This window comes from Entelurus aequoreus, linkage group LG22, assembly GCF_033978785.1.
Source record: "Entelurus aequoreus isolate RoL-2023_Sb linkage group LG22, RoL_Eaeq_v1.1, whole genome shotgun sequence".
In the NCBI taxonomy this organism is placed as follows: domain Eukaryota; kingdom Metazoa; phylum Chordata; class Actinopteri; order Syngnathiformes; family Syngnathidae; genus Entelurus; species Entelurus aequoreus.
In genome coordinates, this window is record NC_084752.1 from 22,212,467 (window position 1) to 22,237,108 (window position 24,642).

General features: G+C 37.9%; 1 protein-coding gene across 2 annotated transcripts in view; it reads right to left on the bottom strand.

Moving 5' to 3' along the window:
- Nucleotides 1–31: 31 nt before the first annotated feature.
- The window catches only part of tecrb (trans-2,3-enoyl-CoA reductase b), a 28,055-nt gene continuing 3,444 nt past the window's right edge, over nucleotides 32–24,642 (bottom strand). Inside the window, exons 2-12 of one of the 2 annotated variants that reach the window (XM_062033036.1) lie at nucleotides 20,960–21,010; nucleotides 9,737–9,788; nucleotides 9,617–9,661; nucleotides 9,441–9,544; nucleotides 4,989–5,104; nucleotides 4,730–4,835; nucleotides 4,590–4,662; nucleotides 4,482–4,525; nucleotides 4,347–4,404; nucleotides 1,566–1,654; nucleotides 32–583 (exon numbers count right to left, since the gene is read on the bottom strand). In XM_062033036.1, coding sequence (XP_061889020.1) covers nucleotides 410–583; nucleotides 1,566–1,654; nucleotides 4,347–4,404; nucleotides 4,482–4,525; nucleotides 4,590–4,662; nucleotides 4,730–4,835; nucleotides 4,989–5,104; nucleotides 9,441–9,544; nucleotides 9,617–9,661; nucleotides 9,737–9,788; nucleotides 20,960–21,010 — 912 coding nt within the window. In that variant the 3' untranslated portion in view covers nucleotides 32–409. Of the gene's footprint in view, nucleotides 584–1,565; nucleotides 1,655–4,346; nucleotides 4,405–4,481; nucleotides 4,526–4,589; nucleotides 4,663–4,729; nucleotides 4,836–4,988; nucleotides 5,105–9,440; nucleotides 9,545–9,616; nucleotides 9,662–9,736; nucleotides 9,789–20,959; nucleotides 21,164–24,642 lie in introns of those variants that run through there. The other variant, XM_062033035.1, reaches the window with a different exon arrangement.

Consider the following 24,642-nt stretch of genomic DNA (forward strand, 5'->3'; position numbering starts at 1 on the left):
TAATATTCCAAAGAAAGAAAGAAAAAAAAAAAGCGGTTCCTTTTTTATTAATAAATTACGTTCTCCAGACACACAGTTTCAAATGTAGATGAATAAATTTGAACAACAATTGAAAGACATCAAACCTACACTGTAAGTTGTTTTCTTTCACTGCACAAAAAAGTCTGAACAGCTCTGGAGATCTGCAAAATAATTCAAAGAGGCAAGAAGGGAAATGAAGCCAGTGTGGTGTTAAACATTAATTTCAGCAATGACCAACGAGGATGAAGTGTAAAAATAGTTTTGGGGGCATGTCAGTCAGTTTAGATTCCAGTGTATATTTGGGGGAGAATGCTATTCTAAAGTTTGAGCGCAGAGGTGAGATTTCTTAGATAAATGCAGCTGATTGAGCGTCCGTGAAGAGAGTCCGTTACAGCACAAAGGGCAGGATGGGTGATCGGAGCGGAGGGTAGTCTCGGAACTCTTTCAGGTAGCTGCGATGCTTTCCTTTGGCCCACACGGTCATCTGGATGAAACCCACCAGGGTGAAGAAGGCCACGGGCAGACACTGAGTCATCACAGTGAAGCCCAGCCAAGACCCCAACTGCAAGACAAGGAGGACGCTTCTAGTTACAGTTACTTGACAGTCCTAACTGGACAGTATTTTTAACTAAAAGAAACAAATTACTTTCCAGTTACAACTCCCTTCAATTTACAGTTACTTTCCAGGAACAATTAACTTCCCGTTAGTTACTTTCAGTTATGATTACATTCAGTTGGTTACCTTCCAATTAGTTATTTCCAGTAATAAGTACTTTCTAGTTACAGTTAATTTACAGTTACAGTTACTTTCCAGTTATAGTTACCATTACTTTTCAGTTACAACTGCCTTAAAGTTAGTAATTTTTTTATCTAGTTACCTTCCAGTTACAATTACTTTACAGTTAGTTACTTTCCAGTCACCATTATTTTCAAGTAACAATTACTTTCCAGTTAGTTACTTACCAGTTACAGTTATTACCATCCAGTTACAGTTACCATTACTATCCAGTTTCAATTGCCTTAAAGTTAGTCATTTTCCAGCCAGTTACTTTCCAATCAGTTACTTTATAGTTACCTATTTCCCGGTTACAAATACTTTCCAGTTAAAGTTAGCATTACTTTTTAGTTACAATTGCCTTAGTTAGTCACTTTCCAGTTGCAATTACTTTCCAATCAGTTACTTTACCGTTACCATTACTTTCCAAGTAGTTTCTTTCCAGTTACCATTATTTTGCAAGTAGTTATTTCCCGGTAACAATAAGTTTCCAGTTAGAGCTACGTTGCAGTTACTATTACTTTCAGCTCGTTACTTTCCAGTTACAATTACTCCCTAAATACAGTTACTTTCCATTTACAGTTGCCTTACGGATAGTTACTTTCCATTTGCAATTACATTGCAGTTACTTTCCATTTACAGTTACTTAACATTTAGTTACCTTACAGTTACTTTCCAGTTACAGTTACTTAATATTGCTCGTTTCAAGCAGCTTTTTAGCCGCAGTCTGGAATGCACCAGAAGCGATTTAATGAGAATAAAAGACAACCTCATAAGTGTAGTTGGGGCACGAGACCAGCAGGAAGATCCAGGTGAAGGGGTTCTTTGTTGGGTAGGGAATCTTTCTGGTCTTGGACCCTGAGTAAGAATGGAAGCAAGAGAAAACCTATTCATCTGAGAGCAGGATAGATAGACTCAGTCTGACCAATCTAAGTCTTTGAGCATGAACTGATGATGAAGCCTACGTGGAATATCTTCTAAGACAAACCAGACAGTCCAGTTGCCTGCTCTGACATAACATGGAGCTGGACAATGAGAACATCCATAGACAGGACAGATAGTATTAACCACTAGCAAGTCAAGTAGTTTGCTGTTTCTTTCAGGTCTATGAACACAATGCCCTTACTTGATTTGGAAACAATCTATTTCACTAGTCCACCTTTGGCCAACAGAAATTGTTATAGAACGTGCATCCCTCTAAAATATTAGGTGAGCCCAAACAACACCTTGGGTAAAGCAGAGCTGGGCAAATATTTTGACACGGTGGCCACATTGAAAGAAAAAAATGTGTCTGGGGGGGCCCAGGTATATGTGTGTATAAATGACATGTACACATTTAGCTGTAAAAACCTGCTGTACAGTGTGCGTGTTTGGGTCCCTTTTTTTCAAGAACACTAATACCAAAAGTCACAACGTCCGATAAGAGTTCTAAAAACGTTAGGACAAACCACCTCAAAAAAACGGAATGGGATTTTAGAGTTTTTTTACTGAATGGGATACCAAAAAATGTAGATGAAAATATAGAAAGTGGGTTTTACAATATTAACTATGAACAATAAAACACTGAATATTAACAACATATGAACGTCAACCCTCTTTTACTTCTCAGACCAGCTCCTCCATAGTTGTGTATCTTTTACAATCAAGCAAAACACAACAACAATTTAAAAAACAGCAAAATATGAATGCAAAGTGTAATAAACACCTACAATATAATATAGTATCACGTAAAAACACCTACAATATAATATACTATCACGTAAAACAGCAAAATATGAATGCAAAGTGTAAAAAACAGCAAAATATGAATGCAAAGCGTAATAAACACCTACAATATAATATCACGTAAAACACCTACAATATAATATAATATCACGTAAAAACACCTACAATATAATATACTATCACGTAAAAACACCTACAATATAATATACTATCACGTAAAACAGCAAAATATGAATGCAAAGTGTAATAAATACCTACAATATAATATACCATCACGTAAAAACACCTACAATATACTATCACGTAAAACAGCAAAATATGAATGCAAAGTATAAAAAACAGCAAAATATGAATGCAAAGTGTAAAAAACAGCAAAATATGAATGCAAAGTGTAAAAAACACCTACAATATAATATATTATCACGTAAAAACACCTACAATATAATATACTATCACGTAAAACAGCAAAATATGAATGCAAAGTGTAAAAAACAGCAAAATATGAATGCAAAGTGTAATAAATACCTACAATATAATATACTATCAGGTAAAAACACCTACAATATACTATCACGTAAAACAGCAAAATATGAATGCAAAGTGTAAAAAACAGCAAAATATGAATGCAAAGTGTAATAAACACCTACAATATAGTATACTATCACGTAAAAACACCTACAATATAATATACTATCACGTAAAACAGCAAAATATGAATGCAAAGTGTAAAAAACAACAAAATATGAATGCAAAGTGTAATAAACACCTACAATATAATATACTATCACATAAAAACACCTACAATATAATATACTATCACGTAAAAACACCTACAATATAATATACTATCACGTATAACAGCCAAATATGAATGCAAAGTGTAAAAAACAGCAAAATATGAATGCAAAGTGTAATAAACACCTACAATATAATATACTATCACGTAAAAACACCTACAATATAATATATACTATCACGTAAAAACACCTACAATATAATATACTATCACGTAAAACAGCAAAATATGAATGCAAAGTGTAATAAACACCTACAATATAATATACTACCACGTCAAAACACCTACAATATAATATACTATCACGTAAAAACACCTACAATATAATATACTATCACGTAAAACAGCAAAATATGAATGCAAAGTGTAAAAAACAGCAAAATATGAATGCAAAGTGTAATAAACACCTACAATACAATATACTATCACATAAAAACACCTACAATATAATATACTATCACGTAAAAACACCTACAATATAATATACTATCACGTATAACAGCCACATATGAATGCAAAGTGTAAAAAACAGCAAAATATGAATGCAAAGTGTAATAAACACCTACAATATAATATACTATCACGTAAAAACACCTACAATATAATATACTATCACGTAAAAACACCTACAATATAATATACTACCACGTAAAACAACAAAATATGAATGCAAAGTGTAATAAACACCTACAATATAATATACTACCACGTAAAAATCTGCTTCCGCATCTGTTTCTGACACACGCGTTTCTGACACAAACCCCGCCCACTCTGCTTTGTTCCCTCGTCTGAGCTGCTGTGACGTAGATTACCGTAATAGCTCCTATAACACCCAAAAGCGCAGATTTCGACCATTGAAATACTTTGTATAGTTCAAGACTTACGGTAATTCAAAAACAGCACTGCACGCCATAATGGCGGCGACAGTTTTGATGTTAAAGGTCTAAAAAAAATGATGTAGAACATCCGTCGGGCCGGATTGAAAATCAAAGTGGGGCGTATTTTGCCCAGGTCTGGTGAAGGGTGTACCTGGCGGACGGAGGTTGCGGAGGGCAATGTGGATGGAAAAGTTGCCGATTTGACAGAACTGAAGGAGAGAAAGTGACATCACTGATTAGACAGGTGTGGATGTACGAGGAGGTCACGTGACCGAAGGATTCTCACCAGGAATAAGATGAGGGCCAGTCTGATCTGTTGCTCTCCATAAACTGGAAGAATAAATCCCACACAGGAAGTTAGGGTGGCAACAGTGTGTATAGTGAATGCACTCACCAGGTGGTGTATAGAGCGGGTGATTGATATAATAGGCCATCCACGCTGCAAAGCCCCAATAGTATGTACAATTCTGATAAAACAAATAAAACAATTTTGACATCAGAGTATTGACGACAAGTGTGATGATTGAGTCTCACCTTGAAGATGTTACGTAGCGGCATGGTTCCATGAGAGAAGCGATGGACGAACAGAGTCTCCAGGAGCCTCTTGACGTAGTGGAAAGAGTGACACATGCAGGCCAGACTGGGGACAGCAGAGGACTTTGTTCAGCAGGTTTTGTTAAAAAGCTCACCGCCTTGTTGTCATGGCAACAAAGTGTCACTAATGTATCATGTTGCGAAACACCAGCCAGACAAAATCGTCATTTCCCAGGTGTTTTTTTGTTGGGACACTCACTGTACGACCCAGTGTTTACTGGTGGTAAAATCATATTTGGGTGCGTAGATGAAGGGCACCCTGAAGTAGAACATCAGGTAGATGACAAGAGGACCCGTGTACTCTGTCAGGAACACCTGGAAGTCACAACGACACACTGCAAAACGTCAGTGTTCAAAAACAAGAAAAAAATATCTAAAAATCAGGGGTGTTTTATTAGAACTAAGCAAAATGATCTGCCAATAGAACAAGACAATTCGGCTTGTCAGGACTTTCCAAAACAAGTACAATTAGCTAACCTCAATGAACCCCAAAATACCTAAAAATAAGTATATTCCCACTAATAACAAGTGCACTTTTCTTGGTAGAAAAAAAAGAGACCTATTTGCTCAATATGTTGAAAAATATTCTTAAATTAACTAAATGCTAGTGCCATTATCTTGACATAATGATATGCGCTCGGCATCATGATTTTTTTTTTCATGCTTGAAGTAAGAAATTATTAATTTAAAAAAGTAGTTTTATACTTGTGAGTGTTGATGACACAGCTTTGCAACAGTTGATATTCTAGTTTCAAGCATGTTTTACTCAATATAGGTCATCAAATCTCAGCAACAAGCTGTAATATCTTACTGAGATCATTTAGGACCAAAACCCTTAAAAGAAGTAAAACACTAACATAAAATCTGCTTAGTGAGAAGAATTATCTTATCAGACAGAAAATAAGTAAATATCACCCTTATTTGAGATATTTAATCTTACTTAGATTTCAGACTTCAAATTGCAGATAAATACTACTCAGGTATAGAATTACCGTGCTTGTCAACAAAAAATAAATGATTGGCAAGAAATTTGCTCAAAGACTAGCGCCAGCAGAAAGACGCCGGATGATACGGTCTTATTTAAGTGCCTCCCCTTTGATAGAGTCTTCTACCCGCCATCTTTGTTGTACCGGTAAGTTTTAGCGCTTCCATAGCGAGTCTACTGAAAGATATAAATTAGAACTGTATACTACTTTGTATTAGAAATGGCAACAGCAAAGGATGAATGCACCACAAGAGGATAGAGAAAAAGAAGGAGTTTATGGACTACATCGCTAAGCACTTTGGATATACCTTTACTTAGAATTAAACTTAGACTTAGACAAACTTTAAAGGCCTACTGAAATGAATTTTTTTTATTCAAACGAGGATAGCAGATCCATTCTATGTGTCATACTTGATCATTTTGCGATATTGCCATATTTTTGCTGAAAGGATTTAGTAGAGAACATTGACGATAAAGTTTGCAACTTTTGATCGCTGATAAAAAAAAGCCTTGTACCTAAGTTACGGTCAGAGCGAAAAAAAGATACGTCCTGCACTGCACTCTAGTCCTTCACTCTCACGTTCGTCATCCACAAATCTTTCATCCTCGCTCAAATTAATGGGGTAATCGTCGCTTTCTCGGTTCGAATCGCTCTCGCTGCATTGTAAACAATGGGGAAATGTGAGGAGCCTTTCAACCTGTGACGTCACGCTATATCCGGTACAGGCAAGGCTTTTTTTATCAGCGATCAAAAGTTGCGACCTTTATCGTCGATGTTCTCTACTAAATCCTTTCAGCAAAAATACGGCAATATCGCGAAATGATCAAGTATGACACATAGAATGGATCTGCTATCCCCGTTTAAATTAAAAAAAATTCATTTCAGTAGGGCTTTAATGATCCACAAGGGAAATTGTTCCACACAGTAGCTCAGTTACAAATGATGGAAAAGATGGAAAGGACAATGCAGGTATAAAATAGACTAAAAGCAATATAAAATGTAACATATATATGTAATATTTACATAATATATGTACAGTATAGGATATATACTGATATTTTATATTATATGGTTATATCATATATACAATTTATAACAATTACCATGTACAATATTACAGTATATGTAACAGCTGCAGCATAAAATAGAGAGTAAATCCAGCAGAAAATAAACATTATAAACAAAGAGAAGGTGTCAGGTAATAGACAGATATCATCTATTGCTGTATGGCGAGTGATTATACAGCTGGATGGAGTGCGGAAGGAAGGAGTTCTTGAATCTTTACCGTGGATAATCCGCTGATGTCAATTTAACAGACATCATCCTGCAACCCACACGTATAGCTTATGTGTGACTGCCATCTACTGGTCACACTTAGCATTACACCATCTACCAAATAGAATTGCTTCTGGGTCGGTAAGCACAACGTACATTAGAGTGGGGAGACGGAAGTCTGGGCTTCTCTGCTTAGGCTGCCGTAGAAGATGGATGGATTAGGCGCACTGGTTTATAAGACGCACTGTGCGTCTTACCGTCAAAAAAATACGGTATATCATATAATAGAGAAAAGTTAAAGTACCAGTGATAGTCACACACACACACACTAGGTGTGGTGAAATTACTCTCTGCATTTGACCCATCCCCTTGTTCCACCCCCTGGGAGGTGAGGGGAGCAATGAGCAGCAGCAGCGGCCGCGCTCGGGAATCATTTGGTGATTTAACCCCCAATTCCAACCCTCGATGCTGAGTGCCAAGCAGGAAGGTAATGGCTCCCATTTTCATAGTCTTTGGTATGACTCGGCCGGGGTTTGAACTCACGACCTACCGGTCTCAGGGCGGACACTCTAACCACAAGGCCACTGAGCAAATCAGCTAGTTTGATTTTAATGTATTTGTTTAGATTGAAAAGAAATAGGCCTGTTATGCAAAAGACAGATGTAACATATACCTGTAATCATTCTGTTACCGCATATTATATTGTGACCCTCCTTCATTCACGCAATTGCTTTAGTTGGTGTAGTTTGGTTTAATGTTTGCCCTGCATGAAATACAGTCAAGTACTAATAGAAAAGCTTTCTGTCCAACTTCCTTCTCACTAACTACGTTGCCATACACTAAATTAGTCTGATTTCTCATACAGTTCGTTTTTTTTTGTATTTTCACCCCTGTGTGTGAAGTCCAAGTGACCGTGCACTCTCTCTAATGAGACTATTGGTCATACGTGTTTATTTATTTCTAGTGCGGATGAATATATTGCTTTTCCGGTTGACCTAGGACGTTGACTAGGCTCTGTGGCTCCTTACAAGTTACCATGTGGTACGTGATGTCCGCTGTAATATTGGCACAGATTACAAACATTACATCGCCAACGGCTTTACTGATGTTGTATAGCAGACAGCATCAAGATATGATCTTAGATGGCGCCACGATAATGGCGCTGCTACCAACAATGTATCTGAGCGGATGCAGCTCCAAAGCAAAGAAAGAAAGGCGGGAGAGTTTTTTCGAAATAATTTTCGGACGGAGAATCATGGAAACAAAACTTCTGAACGTCTCGGCATTCATTCAAAAGGCTCTGTGGATTGATGGAAGGAGTTTTAAATCCGATAGAACAGAGCGTTGGTACCCCGGCAAATAATGTTCCAGGTGAGGGTCGCTATTGTTCTGGACTACCTTGCCAAAGTTATTTTTAATCAGTTGGCTTGCACAAATGCAGTGTGAAGAGGTTTGTGTACGCTTTATATGTGCCTTGTTGTTATATACCTGCTTCTTTTTCCTCCATCTCATTTGTATTTCGTTCGTGAGTTCGAATTAAGCTGACATTCTCCATTTCCTTAGCTACCCTCTTCAGTAAATCTATTTCTTTTTTTCTACCATTTATGCACTTGTAAATGTTCTGTTATCTTAATTTGTGAAGCTCAGTGGCCTTGTGGTTAGAGTGTCCGCCCTGAGATCGGTAGGCCGTGAGTTCAAACCCCGGCCGAGTCATACCAAAGACTATAAAAATGGGACCCATTACCTCCCTGCTTGGCACTCAGCATCAAGGGTTAGAATTGGGGGTTAAATTACCGAAATGATTCACCAGCGGACACCTCTCACCTACCAGGGTGTGTGTGGAACAAGGCGATGGGTCAAATGCAGAGGGTAATTTCACCACACCGAGGGTATGTGTGACTATCGGTAGTACTTTAACTTCATTACAATTGTTGCTATGTTTTTATTGAATGGTATCTGCTTCTGGGTTATATTCCGTGCATTGAGACTGGCGCATGCGCTATACAAAGGGTCCACTCCGGCGCACACAACCACTTGAGAGATCTGGTTTCCAATTGCAAAATCCAGGTGTGTTAGTTTGATTTTTCAAAAACCGAACACGATCGGATTAAGGCGTTTCAATGGGCTGTAGAATGCTTATTTAGAGCCACACTATTTGAAAAATCAGACTAATTTAGTGCAAGGACATGTACTGACTGTCCTTTTCCTCCCTACAGGGGAATGTGCTTTACTATATTCTCTTTCTCTTCAAAGTCCACTGCAAATGTCAGCATTACAGATGCCAGGTCAGAGTATCTATTAGAGTGGAGGCCACTTTTTAAAGAAATGTGCGAGCTCTGCTTGTTGACTGTTGATGTACTGGTTGGGTCTGTGGTACAACGTGTACTTACCGTGACCCAGCTGATTTGAGCCCCAAGGTCTCGGAAGTAGAAAGTTGCTGTGGTTCCCACAGGGAGCTGCTGCAGAACATCCTCATCCTTCAGAGATTTCCCCTCTGAAACACACGTTGCTTAACACATACTCACAGAGTTCCACACGGAGACTGTGATTGCCTTAAGGAACTTACTGGGATCCAGTCGAATGGATTGTCTGGCTGGGTACCACTGAGGATCTAAAACAGACAAGACAGTGTGAACATTTGCTGGCTTTTAATTGGGACGTATGAGGCCATGGCGAGAACACTCACGGCTCTTGTGGAACATAGACTTGATCTCCCCAATGGTGGCATTTGGCTCCACCTACAAATAACACAATGACAAATAAGTTGGCGCAATCGTACAGAAGAACAAACAACAACCCAGTTTTCCATTCATGACGGTGATTAGCGGTAAATTTAGCTCTGGCTGTGCCCACACACCCCGTGGATGTGAGCTATCCAACAGCTGGTATTCGGGTTTTAAAAAGATCCTCGGGCCACAGCCAAAGTACACGGCACCGTGCCAGACTGACAGCGACCGCATACAAACCCCAACCCGCAACGAACACAAAGGAGTAGCAGTTCAGTCAAATAATGACGCAATACTCAACCTCAGTCAAATTGAGGGACGAGCTAATTAGCAAAGTACAACTTTTGCTTTTTTACATTTTTAATACAGCACCATCCATCTGTGGTGACCATTATTGCAGATGTTCCTGATGTCTTCCATAAAGTTCCACCATCCACATCATCACGGTCACAATCCATATTCCTTTCTGTCTATCTGTGAAAAGGTTCAATTTTACTCCATACATCATTACCCCCATGCATGAGCCCTTGTGCAAGCTTAAGATTGACTATACACAATTACTGTTAGGGTCCATAAAGGGGAAAAAATTAAGTTGCAGAGTGGAATATTTGAGGTTGGGTACCGGTAATTACAACCTTAAAAAAGTCAATAATTCCATCCATCCATCCATTTTCTACCGCTTGTCGCGGGGGTGGCTGGAGCCTATCCCAGCTGCATTTGAGCGGAAGGCAGGGTACACTCTGGACAAGTCGTGCTGGCCGGGGACTCCCAAAGACCTCGGCTATGTCCCACCTCGCCGCGTGTTCGTTATTTAATGAAGGTTATCAAACACGTATTTCAAAGCTCAATCAGTTACATTTATTTGCATCAACAATAGAAATATACCTCCAGAGGCACTCTGGACTGTTGGCAACACTATCAGCAAGCTTTTTGGATTGCGTGAAGGCAAGAGTACCTTTACTCAAAATCGTTTGCTTTTTAAGCTCAAACGAGAGGAAGTCCCCTGTGGAGGGGCCATACATGTGGACTCCCAGGTTCTTTCCTTTTGTACTTTCATATGTTCTGTTACAGAACAGAGCCGTCATGTTCTTTCCTCACGCAGTTTGATTGAATAGACCAGGACTTGTTGTTCACACTAGCAGGTCATGAGGTTCAGTGATGCACAATACATTCCCACTAGGATCTATGTGTTCAAATAAGCATCATTATACAAAAAGTGTTCTAAGGATCTAATGTTAAAGCATAAATATTAATAAGCATTCTCAGCTAATCTTTATGTGTGAATAGGTAATGAGCTGCTCAAAAGGCAATGCTATTTTAAGAGTATAGTGAATTAAAAAAGGTGTAAATTGTAACATCAAAAAGTGGTCCAAATCACAGCAGTCGCCACCTCATCGCAGGGCCAACACAGATAGACAACATTCTGTTTGTTTCTTATACTGTGCTACATAACTATCAAAGACCTATTTGACAATGATGGCCCACTAATCAAAGTTCAAAGGTTGATATTGATACAGTAGACAAAGAGACAAAAACTATTTTTACAGTGCCAACTGAGCTAGAATGAGAGAGAAAGCAGGAGCCACTTGGTTGGGTTTATAGAGTATGTTTTTATGTACATCTGCAATGTTGTACATAGCTGCCCAAGATCATTTCAGTGTATTTCAGTGGTTTAATGAGAGTTTACCTCATTTACGCTCATCAAAGCTTTGAGAATCATGCATCATGGCTTTCTTGCACCACCTGCTGGTGAAGGGGCGCATTTACACCAAAAACAATTTTATTGTTTTTTCAATTAGCAAGAATAAGGCTACATTGTTTTTTATGGATAAAGAGTAGTAATATATTAGGACTACAGTCTGTTAAAACATAGCAGTTATAACGGGAGTTCAAAGGAACCTATTATGCAAACCCAACTTGTATTACCCATTGGTACCGGTTTTTGTGTATTTGAGATCTGCATAAGTCCCGAAAAATACATACATACAGTATATATACATTCTTTTCCCGCTTTACTCAATTTACACTTTTTTTGCTTCATATGTAATTTGTAGTTCCACAACATCTCTAAATTTCAATAGTTTTGAATGTAAGAAAAATGTATGTGTGTGATTCCTATATCCTGCCTTATGAATGACCCTTATTGCTTTCTTCTGCAGGGTGATGAGTGGATATATTGTGCTTATGTAATTATTGCCCCAAAACGTCTGTAGTGCAAGATAATAGATAGAATAGAATAGAATAGAAAGTACTTTGTAGATCCCAGGGGGAAATTCAGCACCACAGTTCGCTCACAATAGACAATAAATGATAAATGGGTTATACTTGTATAGCGCTTTTCTACCTTCAAGGTACTCAAAGCGCTTTGACAGTATTTCCACATTTACCCATTCACACACACATTCACACACTGATGGCGGGAGCTGCCATGCAAGGCACTAACCAGCAGCCATCAGAGGCAAAGGGTGAAGTGTCTTGCCCAAGGACACAACGGATGTGACTAGGAAGGTAGAAGGTGGGAATTGAACCCCAGTAACCAGCAACACTCCGATTGCTGGCACAGCCACTCTACCAACTTCGCCACGCCGTCCCTGCACCCAATAATAATAATAAATAATATAATATATAATATATATATATATATATAATATAATATAAATATATTCTACACATCTTCTACATTTAAGTGCAGTCAAGGAACATATGCATTATACAGTCTGATGGCTATATAATACTCTAATGGCATTCATATCTCTGGATGCCATCACAATACACTACAATCTGCCAGAAAACATTTATTTCGTGGTTATCTTGGTCAGACCGGATGATATTGTGAAGCTAACTTAACTGTAATCCAAACACGGACGTAAAGCTCCTCCTCACTCCAAGCAACAATGCGTGCTCAGCGTTCGCTCTAATGATGTTCTCTCATTGCGATTGAAGGTAAAATTGTCTTGTCATGTCCGGAGAAGGACTTGCTGTGGCTTTGGATCTGAGATTTCCATCAGGCTCCCCTTTCTTTGTGCAGTTCTGCTAGCTATTTTTCGAGCCTGTGGCTCAACAGTAACTGGATGGCATTACACTTTTACCCAAGCTACAGAATGGGCTGAGGGTCAAAAACGTAATCGCATGTTTACAAAAAAATGATCGCCACTAACCAAACTTATAGTTAACGCGTTATCGTGTTAACTTTAACAGCCCTAATTTTATATATATATATATATATATATATATATATATATATATATATATATATATATATATATATATATATATATACACACGTGTATACACAATATAGATATATACACATTAATACATACATATATACATTGATAAATGTACACACTTATATATGCACATTATACACACAAATACACATATATATAGTATATATATATACACACATAAATATACATACACACATATATGTACATATATACACACAAATATATATATACACATATATATGTGTGTACATATTATATTGATATAATGGATGTATAATTAATATATAATTTAATTGGATATTAAGAGTATGTGAAAGTTCGATTCCTACCTTGTTTACTTCCGTGACGACTTCCTTAAAGTTGTGTAATGAATCAGAAATATCAAGCAGCTACAATGCGCTAAACATGATGGATAAGTGTGGAGACATATCCCCTTTTTTGGACCATGACTAAGGAAGGTGTTTTGCATTGGGTCTTATAAGTGAATTATGTGCATACTAGTAGTCAGATCATAATTAAAAATCATTGATCTGAATTGTGTATGTTGTCCACTAGATGGCGACATAATAGCAGTGTCAAAATTGTCAGACTTTTAAATTGAATGCAATCTCCCTGTGGGCAAGATTTGTTATTAAACTCAGGACGTCTCGCGGGCCAAATTGAAGACGTCTGCGGACAGCAGTTGCCCCGTGGGCCTTAGTTTGGACACCTGTGGTAAAGGTTTGCCCAAAGAGCTTTGCACAAGTCCGCCATAGTAGTCCGACATTGTAGTCAGTAAGTTGTGGGGCAGATTGGCTCGTACATGCACATGCATTCTCCGCTGCTGTTGCCATTTTTAACTTGTATCTGTCAGTAGACTTGATATGGAAGCGCTATAAACTACAAAATAGCTGACAAGGAGAACAAATTGTGGAGGCACGTAAATAAAACTGCCCATAATACAGCGCATCCTGATAAGATAGTCAGAAAATGGTTTGAAAACAGTCTGTAAAACATAATGAATGCAACAATTTTGACCAAAGAACCACCATTACATGTTATGTAATAGACTGTAAGGAAGTGTTTTAAATGTAGAAAAAATATATAATATATCCCTCTTAGGAGACTGTATTTACACTTTGTTTATATCCTATTCCAACAATCAAACCAAAAACAACAAAAAACTTGCAATTTCATAAAACACAGCAACGAGAGGGACAAGCGGTAGAAAATGGACGGATGGATGGATTTTAAATAAAACTCCCTGTCAAAATTTCAGACCTCTAACCTTAAAACTGAACAATCATATCACATAAGGAACACATGTAATGCCTGTTTTGGGCCCTAGGGGTGCAAAAGGGTTTATAATTGTGCTATACCGCTGGTTCAGTATGGAACCTGACAAACACATTTAACAGCTTACTTTTTTTTTTAATCAGAGTAAACAAGTGTATATTTGCAGCTAACAACTAATTACATTTCGGCTTTTTTTTAAAAAGGTTTCATACTTGACAGCGCTTTTCAAATACAAACAAACACAGACAACAAATTGTTAGTTAAAACTCACCATAACCACTCTCATAATGATGAACAATAAACACTTTGGAAGACCATTTCTGTCCACGTCATTCCGAAGACCTTGCACCATTTTCAGCAGGGTGACATCAGTAAGAAAGTGTGCAAATGAGCCACGTCACTACATGGGCCTCATTTAGTACTCTGATCACGGCTTTGTCCCATAAAGCCTGACTAGACATGATAAACCATTTAAAGAAACAATCCCCCCAGTGTACCCCCTCTCAACTCCCCCCACCCATTGTTTATATATCAGGCATATACCCCTATGGACAAAATTGGGACACCTGACCATAGCTGTAACTGCTACAGATCATAGGACGCACAACCTTGCACTAAAAAAATAATCATTTGATTAAGACGTATGCCAATATAAGTTAGTCTAGCTGCCACTGAAAAGATGAGTTCACATTTGAATAAGATCATTGTGGAAATTCTCGAGAATCTTTACTAGTCTGCCTGCACGGACCAGTTATAAACATGGCAAATGCAACTGACACGAACGCAGGCCACAAGCCTTCATGACTGATTTACAAGCCTCACATTTAAAACTAAAATAGGACAAGTGCCTATTATATATTTACTGTCAGTTAAAAATAATCTACACAAGTGCTATCAATTCAAAATGAATGGCAGTTGTGTATAGACCTGACTGTGGAGGCCCGTAGAATCGAACTTGTTTTCTGTTCTATGTATCAAATACTGCGCATCAAAGTGGTGCAGGGAAGTTAAAAGTCCTGCTCAAGTTTTGGAATTAGCTGCCAAGATGCTATTTGTTCATTCAGCTGCTACAATAAACAGATAATCAAAGCACTTATTCATCAGAAAAAAATGCCAATGACAAATTTCATAATAAAAAAGAACAACTAATGCAACACACTTGATCCCAACTTTGATTTAGTACAGTGGAACTTCTGCTGCTAAAGTGCTCCAGTTTAGAGTTCAGCTTAAAGTCTCAAAAGTTAAACATCGAGCTGTCATCTTGCTAAACATCTACCCTGGCAACTCAGTTCAATACAGCAGTGGCTCTCAAATGGGGGTACGCGTACCCCTGGGGGTACTCGAAGGTATGCCAAGGGGTACGTGAGATTTTTTTTAAATATTTTAAAAATAGCAACAATTTAAAAATCCTTTATAAATATATTTATTGAATAATACTTCAACAAAATATGAATGTAAGTTCATAAACTGAACATCAAATCAAGTAGGCTATTCCATTCATTACCATAAACCCAGAGTTTCCCCCATGCCATGATGGTTTGACCCTCACTAAAATGTCTGTCAAAAAGAACTGTGAAAAGAAATGCAACAATGCAATATTCAGTGTTGACAGCTAGATTTGTTGTGGACATGTTCCATAAATATTGATGTTAAAGATTTCTTTTTTTGTGAAGAAATGTTTAGAATTAAGTTCATGAATCCAGATGGATCTTTATTACAATCCCCAAAGAGGGCACTTTAAGTTGATGATTACTCCTATGTGTAGAAATCTTTATTTATAATTGAATCACTTGTTTATTTTTCAACAAGTTTTTAGTTATTTGTATATCTTTTTTTTCCCAAATAGTTCAAGAAAGACCAATACAAATGAGCAATATTTTGCACTTTTATACAATTTAATAAATCAGAAACTGATGACATAGTGCTGTATTTTACTTCTTTATCTCTTTTTTTCCAACCAAAAAGGCTTTGCTCTGATTAGGGGGTACTTGAATTAAAAAAAATATTCGCAGGGGGTACATCACTGAAAAAAGGTTGAGAACCACTGCAATACAGTGTGGCTATAGCAAATACAGATAGCAAAGAAGTAGCTCTGTTCAGGGACTGTGGGTTAATGTGAAGGGCGTCACCTGCCAGTCCCATGCAGTTATCACCACTACCAATCATCAAAGTTGATGGCGAGTGCGTCATTTGTTGTCGTTTAAGTTTTTCCAGGCACAAAGGCAAACTAATGGATACACTTATGAATACTGAAAAGTGCAATGGACGAAGCTAGCTGCCCTCTCAACTCTGTGTTTACTCCATGCCTGATCAAAAGGGGGAGTAGTTTTATTCCATTTTGGTTTTATAAAGTCTTCTCAAATGTTATCAACTTTCAATGACATGTTATGGATGAGTGGCTCATGTGCAGCGAAAGAAACAATTATATTTTGGTAAAAATCAGAATACAATTGCTGACATACTAATGCATTTTCTGTCGTTTCCTGTTTTTCTCAAAAGAAGCTCCAAAACTGAGCGAGCAGATACAGAATTATGCTCGGTTTGTTAATAGACGGTGTGTTTGGTACGAAAGGTATTTTTTAGACTGCCATTAATAATAATAATAATAATAGTGGATTAGATTTGTATAGCGCTTTTTATAGTAGGACTAAATTGTGCCCAAATGCTACCAGATGGTTGTACTAGCGTCTACAGAACATAAACAAAGACAATCTCCGTGCAGGAGTAGTAATGGCAATAGTAAAAATCTATTAGTATTCCACAGAGGACAAATTTCACCACATCTAGTGTGTGTGTGACAATCATTGGTACTTTAATCTTTAATCTTAATAATATTCTCTTGCTTACAGGGTGAGCATTTAGCAGGAAAACAAAGTGATATCACTTTGCTTTCATCTATATTTCACCATAGATGAAGGTACAGTAATATCACCATATCATTTCAAAGACTGACATTTGTTTAGTTTTACATTTACATACATTTTAGGATAGAATAGACTTTGTTTATGAGATGGCGACTTGTCCAGGGTGTACCCCGCCTTCTGCATGAATTAAGCTGGGATAGGCTCCAGCCACCCCCGCGATCCCACAGTAGAGAAATTATGTGGTTGCGGTAAAGATACAAAAAGTCCACAAAAAATAGGGTAAAGGCACATGAAAACAAGAGGGAAACATTAAAGAACACAAAGGACAAAAAGAGATTAAAGGAGCACTGAGCCTAATGCAACCAGCCGCCACTTTCTACATACATACATACAGCAAGCAAAGTAAAACCAAAACAATTTTAATAAATAAAACATATTGCAGCGCAGAAGTAATGAAAGGGCTATCCCTTGTTTCACAGTCCATGAAAACAAGAGGGAAACATCAAGATCACAAAGGAGTATACACAAGTGCCCAGAGCTCCTGCAACCAGCAGCTACTACAGCGGCGCCATCATGAAAAATATAGAAATAATGTTGATGGAAAAAGTAAAAAGCTTGCTAGTTTCTTAAAATAACAGGTAGTGTAATGAATGTAGTATGCACATCTTAATGGGGGTTTTATTGCACATTTTCACCTAATTTTACCAACCACCTTAGCCACCAACTACACCTTTTGTCTGTCTGTTCCAGCTATTTCCGTTTGTTTTACCTCACCTTAGCTAACAGCAATTGCATAAGTCATCACATCCTTGCAAACTTGACAGGGCACCTTAATGTAAACTCCATTAACGTGTTGAATGTTACCTGCTTCCCATTACAAGTAACAAATTATTTCATTACAAAAAATGGAAGTCTACATTTGTCAGAGAGTGGACTGGAGGTTCCACTGTACTTAAACATACAGTATAGACTCTTTACCAATTTGCATGACAACAATTTTTTCACATTCCAACTTGAGGCTATGGCAGCTGCTACTAGTTGTAGGATGAAGATCGAGAAGACATTAGCGCTTACAAAGCTAGGGGGCTGCTGTTATTTGTGCATTATTGTCAAATTGCACACTAATAAACAAACATGGGTACAGTTAATTTTTTTTTTTCAATTATCCCCAAAAGGGACAAGCGGTAGAAAATGGATGGATGGATTACTACTGGTTGGCACAAACCCTATATGAACAAAAGTTTTGTGAAGCATTGCACCGATTAATTGATTAACTTAACGAATGCGATAAGAAAAAAACTTAGATTTATATACAGTTGTTATATAAAGTCATCAATTGTTTATAGACGGTAACTAATAATAATGATGTGGAATGTCGATGGCATTAATAACAAAAACAGAGGAAATTACCATTGCAATAGATCGAAGGAATAGTGTGCAGCTGCAGTATTTATGGATCTGACAAAAGCATTTGACACAATTAATCAAAATATCTTAGTCAACAAATTCGAACGGTATGGAACAGAGGATTGGTCTTAAACTGGATAAGAATCTAATAAAACAACAGGAAGCAGTACCTGAAGATAGGTGAAAATATGTCAACAGCGCCAGAGATAGCTCGCAGCGTACCCTTGGGTTCAATACTAGGACCAAAGTTGTTGTAAAGTTACAAAGGACTTAAAGTTAGTATGTTCAGGAAAGAACAAACAGAAGCTAATACAAATAATAACAGAAGAAATTAGCAAATTAAAGACATGATTTGACAAAAACAGACTACCATTGGATTTCATGAAAACTAAAATAATGTCATTTATTAACAGTAGAAGAGAAAGTCAAACACAAATACAAATAGACAGAGTAGACATTAGAAAGGCAAAACATTTTGGGGTGTAATAATAGATGATATAATAAACTGCAAATCTCATGTAAAAAATATACAACATAAAATAGCAAGAAACAGGTCAATAATGAATGAAGCAAAATATGTTCAGGACCAAAAATCCCTATGTATTCTTTAATGTTTGTTAGTGTCACCATATCTGAGTTGTTGTGTAGAAATATGGGGAAAAGTACACTTCACTCACTAACCAAGTTACAAAAGAGGTCAGTCAGAATAATACATAACACTCGCTGTAGACAACATACAAACCCTCTATTTCTCGATTCAAAAATATTGAAATTCAATGATTTGGTGCATTTGCAAAATTAAATAATGCACAACGCAAACTATAACCTGATACCCAAGAATGTGCCACAATTCTTCTCAACAAAATAAGAGAAATATAAACTTATAGAAAAATCTAACTTAAAACATTTTTATGCATGTACAACACTTAAGACCTTCAGTATATCTAGGGCTGCAACTAACAACTAATTTGATAATCGATTAATCTGTCGATTATTACTTCGATTAATCGATTAATAATCGGATAAAAGAGACAAACTACATTTCTATCCTTTCCAGTATTTTATTGAAAAAAAACAGCATACTGGCACCATACTTATTTTGATTATTGTTTCTCAACTGTTTGTAAATGTTGCAGTTTATAAATAAAGGTTTATAAAAAAAAAAAAATTTTAAATTAAAATTAAAATTTAAAAAATTTAAAAATAAGTTGCCTCTGCGCATGCGCATAGCATAGGTCCAACGAATCGATGACTAAATTAATCGGCAACTATTTTTATAATCGATTTTAATCGATTAGTTGTTGCAGCCCTAAGTATATCAGTATGTGGGAATACATATGGAATGAATTAAGCAAAAAAGTCAAACAATGTACTAATATGATCCAGTCTAAAAGGCAGTTCAAACTACAAGTGTTTACAAAATACAAGGAAGAATAATTAAGATACTTATTGGAAATAAGATATTCATCTCATTAAGTGAATCATAAGTGTTGTATTTAGAAATCAATAATGTAAATTGTCCTACAAATTAATAACAGAAAGCGAACATACAGTATGTGTAAGTAATTGCTATTCAGTGGAAAGGGGGTGGGATTAAATACATTTTGCTTCTTCCTACTCCTTTTTGGGCATGTTGTAAAGACAAATGGAAAATATGTGAAACGTGATGCATTATGTTGAAACTGCATCCGTGTTCGAAATAAACTTGAACCAAACAAACAAAATTGCATAAAATCCGGACTGTATGAAGTGTGCGGCTCTTTAAATACGTACGACTGCTGCAATAGAGCGCACATAAGAGCGGGGTGTGGTGGCAGTGATCGGTGTGGCAGTGAACAGCGGAGTTTTTTTTAATTTAATTTTTATTAATGCACACATGTTAAACGTGCAATTTCAATGTTAAAGATGTGCATATATTGGATTAAAAAATTAAGGTTAAGAAAAGCAGAAAGTGTTTATTTCAACTATTTTCCATGAAGTACACATTGAAACTGTAAACAAATGTTTCAACAATTACTCCATTAATCCAACGAACTGATCGATTGTAATCGACAGCTGCAGCCCTAGTTTCCTGCCGCCTGACTACAGAAGAAATTAAGGTCACTGAATGTGTACCCCTCAAGATTGTAGATATGATCACCATGTGGCCAAGCAGGCAGAATTGTGTCACGTGGGAAAGTATGGGTTTAGAGTTGCGCACCATCTGACGACAACTCAAGCAGCTTCACTATGTTGTAGAAAGGTCTGACTCTCACTGACACACAGTAAGATATTTTTACATTACACAGGACCACCTTAATTATACCAATTGTGTGTAACAAGCATTCACATAGCCAGTTCATGCATTAAATATGCACATAGTCACTCCATCACCATTAGTTTAGAGAGTTAAGTGTGTTGCTCTCACCTTGTCTAGGAAGCAGAGCTTGTCCTTGGTCTTGGCATCAAGGATCTCCACCTCAAAGAAAACAACAGCTTTTTTAGTTTTTTTAGCAGGTTTGCGCTTGACCGGCGCTGGTGCCAGCACAGGTGCAGCTGCTGCCGCCCCGTTGGCCGGCTTTTTACCAATGGCGGCCTCGAGCGCGAGGGCATCCATGTCAACGGTCCGCACTCTAGACTCTAGTTTATTCCCGTCTCCCCACCACCCGGTAGTCTAACCCAGAACCACACCGAGCCTAAGAGAAGCGGTGCGGCACTCAGCTGTGGAAATAAATCTGTCTCCCCCACGCTTGGTGCTTCGGCAGCCCCTCCCTCTTTCTCCTCTTTACCTCATCCAACCAGCCCCCCTTCCTTCCTTGCTGGCTGGCCCTGTCTCATTCCTTCACTTCTGGTCAACTGCTTATTTTAACTGCCAGCCGACCCCTGGAGAGTGGACACATGTGCTTGCACAGTTGCAGAGTCAGGAAGGACGATCTATAACTATATGGTGAAGAGAAACTTCTCTAGATGTCCAATCATTATGGAATTACTGTGAATTGATTATGAGACCTCTTTAAAAAACACTTTGACCTCTGACACTTCTCAGTCTGCAGCAAAGTGGGCAGAAGGGGGAGAGGTGTTATGACAACCAACACCGTTCGGCCCCATCTTTTCCTCTCCCTGCAGCTAAATATAAAATCCACTGCTAACTCTGCACAACCCTCCTGCCACTGACTCGCCCATCTGTGTCTATGGGGTGAGGTCATTAGATTGGCACTGCCATTTGTGTCTAAAAACCACCTTGGTGACTTATTCTGCATGGTCAGTTGGTTGCAGGGAGCCATACCTTAACATCAAACTCTCCTACCCTGTCTTGCAGACACACACACGGAGGGACTTGCCCTTTCCTTCCCACCCTAGGGTGATAATACCTCAGATTCTCCTAGCTTAGTTGGGGCATTCCCTTTGGTGAAGCCCACCCCAGCCTCTCAACCCTCTAATTGCCAACAGTTGCCATTTCTCAATGAAAGACATACAGTCACACCTTGCAACATGGCGCTTTAAATTTGACCTGTTAACCCTTAAGGTATGAACTTGTCAGTGAACCACAGAGTATAATGTGCACACTTTTACTGTACCTCACAAGCAGGTTGATAATGAAAATGAGCAGAATAGAATGCTAATTTAAAGTGACTCCAGTTGAACTAGTAACACAAATTGCAAAGTTGTTAAACATTTTAGTTAGTTAAAATTGTTTTAACATTGAGCCATACACAAGTTAGGGCTATTCAATTAAATTGTTCGGAGGATGCATTTCCAGAAATCTAAGAACCGAGGGCCTGGACTTTTCCCTTTACCTATTTGTGTATATTCCACCTCTGTGGTGGACGCTTGCTTTTTTGTCTATTTCTAAGCCCTAAGTATCAATGTAAGAATTTGCCATTCCCTAAAAATGTTACTTGTTTTTACGGACCTATTGCAGACAGTTTAGCCAAAGATAATCTATATGACAACACTCTAGGGAAAATGGGAGTTCACTTCCTGTTGTAAACACTGCATAATTATTCCTTTGAGTATAGATGGATCATTCTGTTCTAAGAGAGCACAGATTGTAGATTCAATGTGCACAATTGAAATGATTAGTTGTTCAGACAGTAATGTGTTTATACATGTTTAGATTGGAGTATGTTGTTTGTAAAGGCTAATGGCGTTAATGCCTCTTGTATTTATGCTGGCAATTAAGCCAGCTAGCGAGCGCTATCTTGCTTCTCCAGTTGATGAACAGTATCACCGGTTCGTTTATCAAAGTGTGGTTATAAAACACGGTTTTATGATCATTTTAATTTAAAACAGTAATATTTACCGTCGGCCCGACGGTGAATATAACTGTGGGGCCGATAAAACGTTATCGTTTATATCATTTATTGTTACGCCCCTAGATCTATAGACCCGTTTCCACCAACAGTTCAGGAACTTTAGGTTCCTGTAACCTCTGGTTCCTGTAGAAGTGTGTGGTTTGTAAATGGTAAATGGTAAATGGGTTGTACTTGTATAGCGCTTTTCTACCTTTTTAAGGAACTCAAAGCGCTTTGACACTATTTCCACATTCACCCATTCACTCACACACATTCACACACTGATGGCGGGAGCTGCCATGCACGGCGCTAACCAGGCCCATCAGGAGCAAGGGTGAAGTGTCTTGCTCAAGGACACAACGGACGTGACTAGGATGGTAGAAGGTGGGGATTGAACCAGTAACCCTCAGATTGTTGGCACGGCCACTCTCCCAACTTCGCCACGCCGTCCCCTTGTTTCCATCGCATTTCACAGTTCAGGGTAGTTTAAACAAATCAGGATGATTAAATCTTCAGGATACGCAGTTTTTCATTAGCGGTTCTTTTAATCCCCTAAAAATAAAAACATAGACAGTTATATTGGTTTGAAAAATGTCTTTGAGCAAGTTGCAAACAAACTCTTTAATGGGCTGTTCCTTTGCATTTGTGCCACCCCTCCACAAACTTTATAATGTTTTGTTTTTTTGTTTTTGCATAATCCTGCTACCACCACCACATTTATATTTAGTCCTTTGTCTATATTTTAGTTGCGTAAATGGAATCACATGTAAATATATATATATATTTTTGCAATTGTCTCATACAATTATTGTCAGTGCTTGTTTTATTAATTGAACAAGAGATAAAGCATGTCACACTACAGTGTAAGATTAACTGGACACATCTGACTCGTCTCCGTTCCAAGCATCCAAGCATACCCACGGCCACTGTACACCCTCACGCCCACCCCCTCACATCCTTGTCTATATAAAGGCTCTAGCGATTAACCACAGTCTGTCCCACAAACGCACGATGGTCTGAATGCGAAGCAAGGAGAATTAACTGCAACAGCACACCCTTGGTACGGTGAACGCAAGTAGAAATAGAGTGGTTTGCCAGAACCTTCTGCTGAGGAAGCTGCCAGGTAAGAAACCTGTTAACAAATCATGTGTTTATATTTTCGGTTTGATTTTGAGTTTGGACATACACGTTGTGTAAGTGAGCGGAGTAAGGATGATGCAGCACTCTGGTGCTGAAACATGAATATATGGATATATGTGTGTTGTAGTGGGCAGTACAGCATGCAATTGTTTTGCAGTTACATTGTCAAAAGTTGGAATGGGTAATATACTACATACTCATTTCTGGTGAGGCTACCTACTGCAGTTGAAGGGTACCCATCTGATGGGTGAAGCTACCGACACTGCAGTTATTTGTTCGATCAACAGAAAATTTTCACTTATAATTGAATAGTACACAAATAGTCCCTTTTCTCAAACACATTCCATTCCAATTAGTTTGAATACTGGGTGTCTTCAATTTTCCTACAACTCATAGCTGACACAGCCATCTCCATCCTGAAACATATACAATGAAGAAAACCACATTAATATTATTTACTTACTGGTGTAATTTGCAAAGATTGCAAAAACTTTGACTCTCAATCAGCTCATCGCCTGTTTTTTCCTGATTACATTCAGAGCAACATTAGTAGAGAGTGGCGACTGTAATATTAAAGAAGTCATATTATGATTGTTTTTTTCTACATTTAAAACACTTCCTTGTGGTCTAATAGTGGTGTAATGATGGTTCTTTGGTAAAAATTTTGCATAGATTA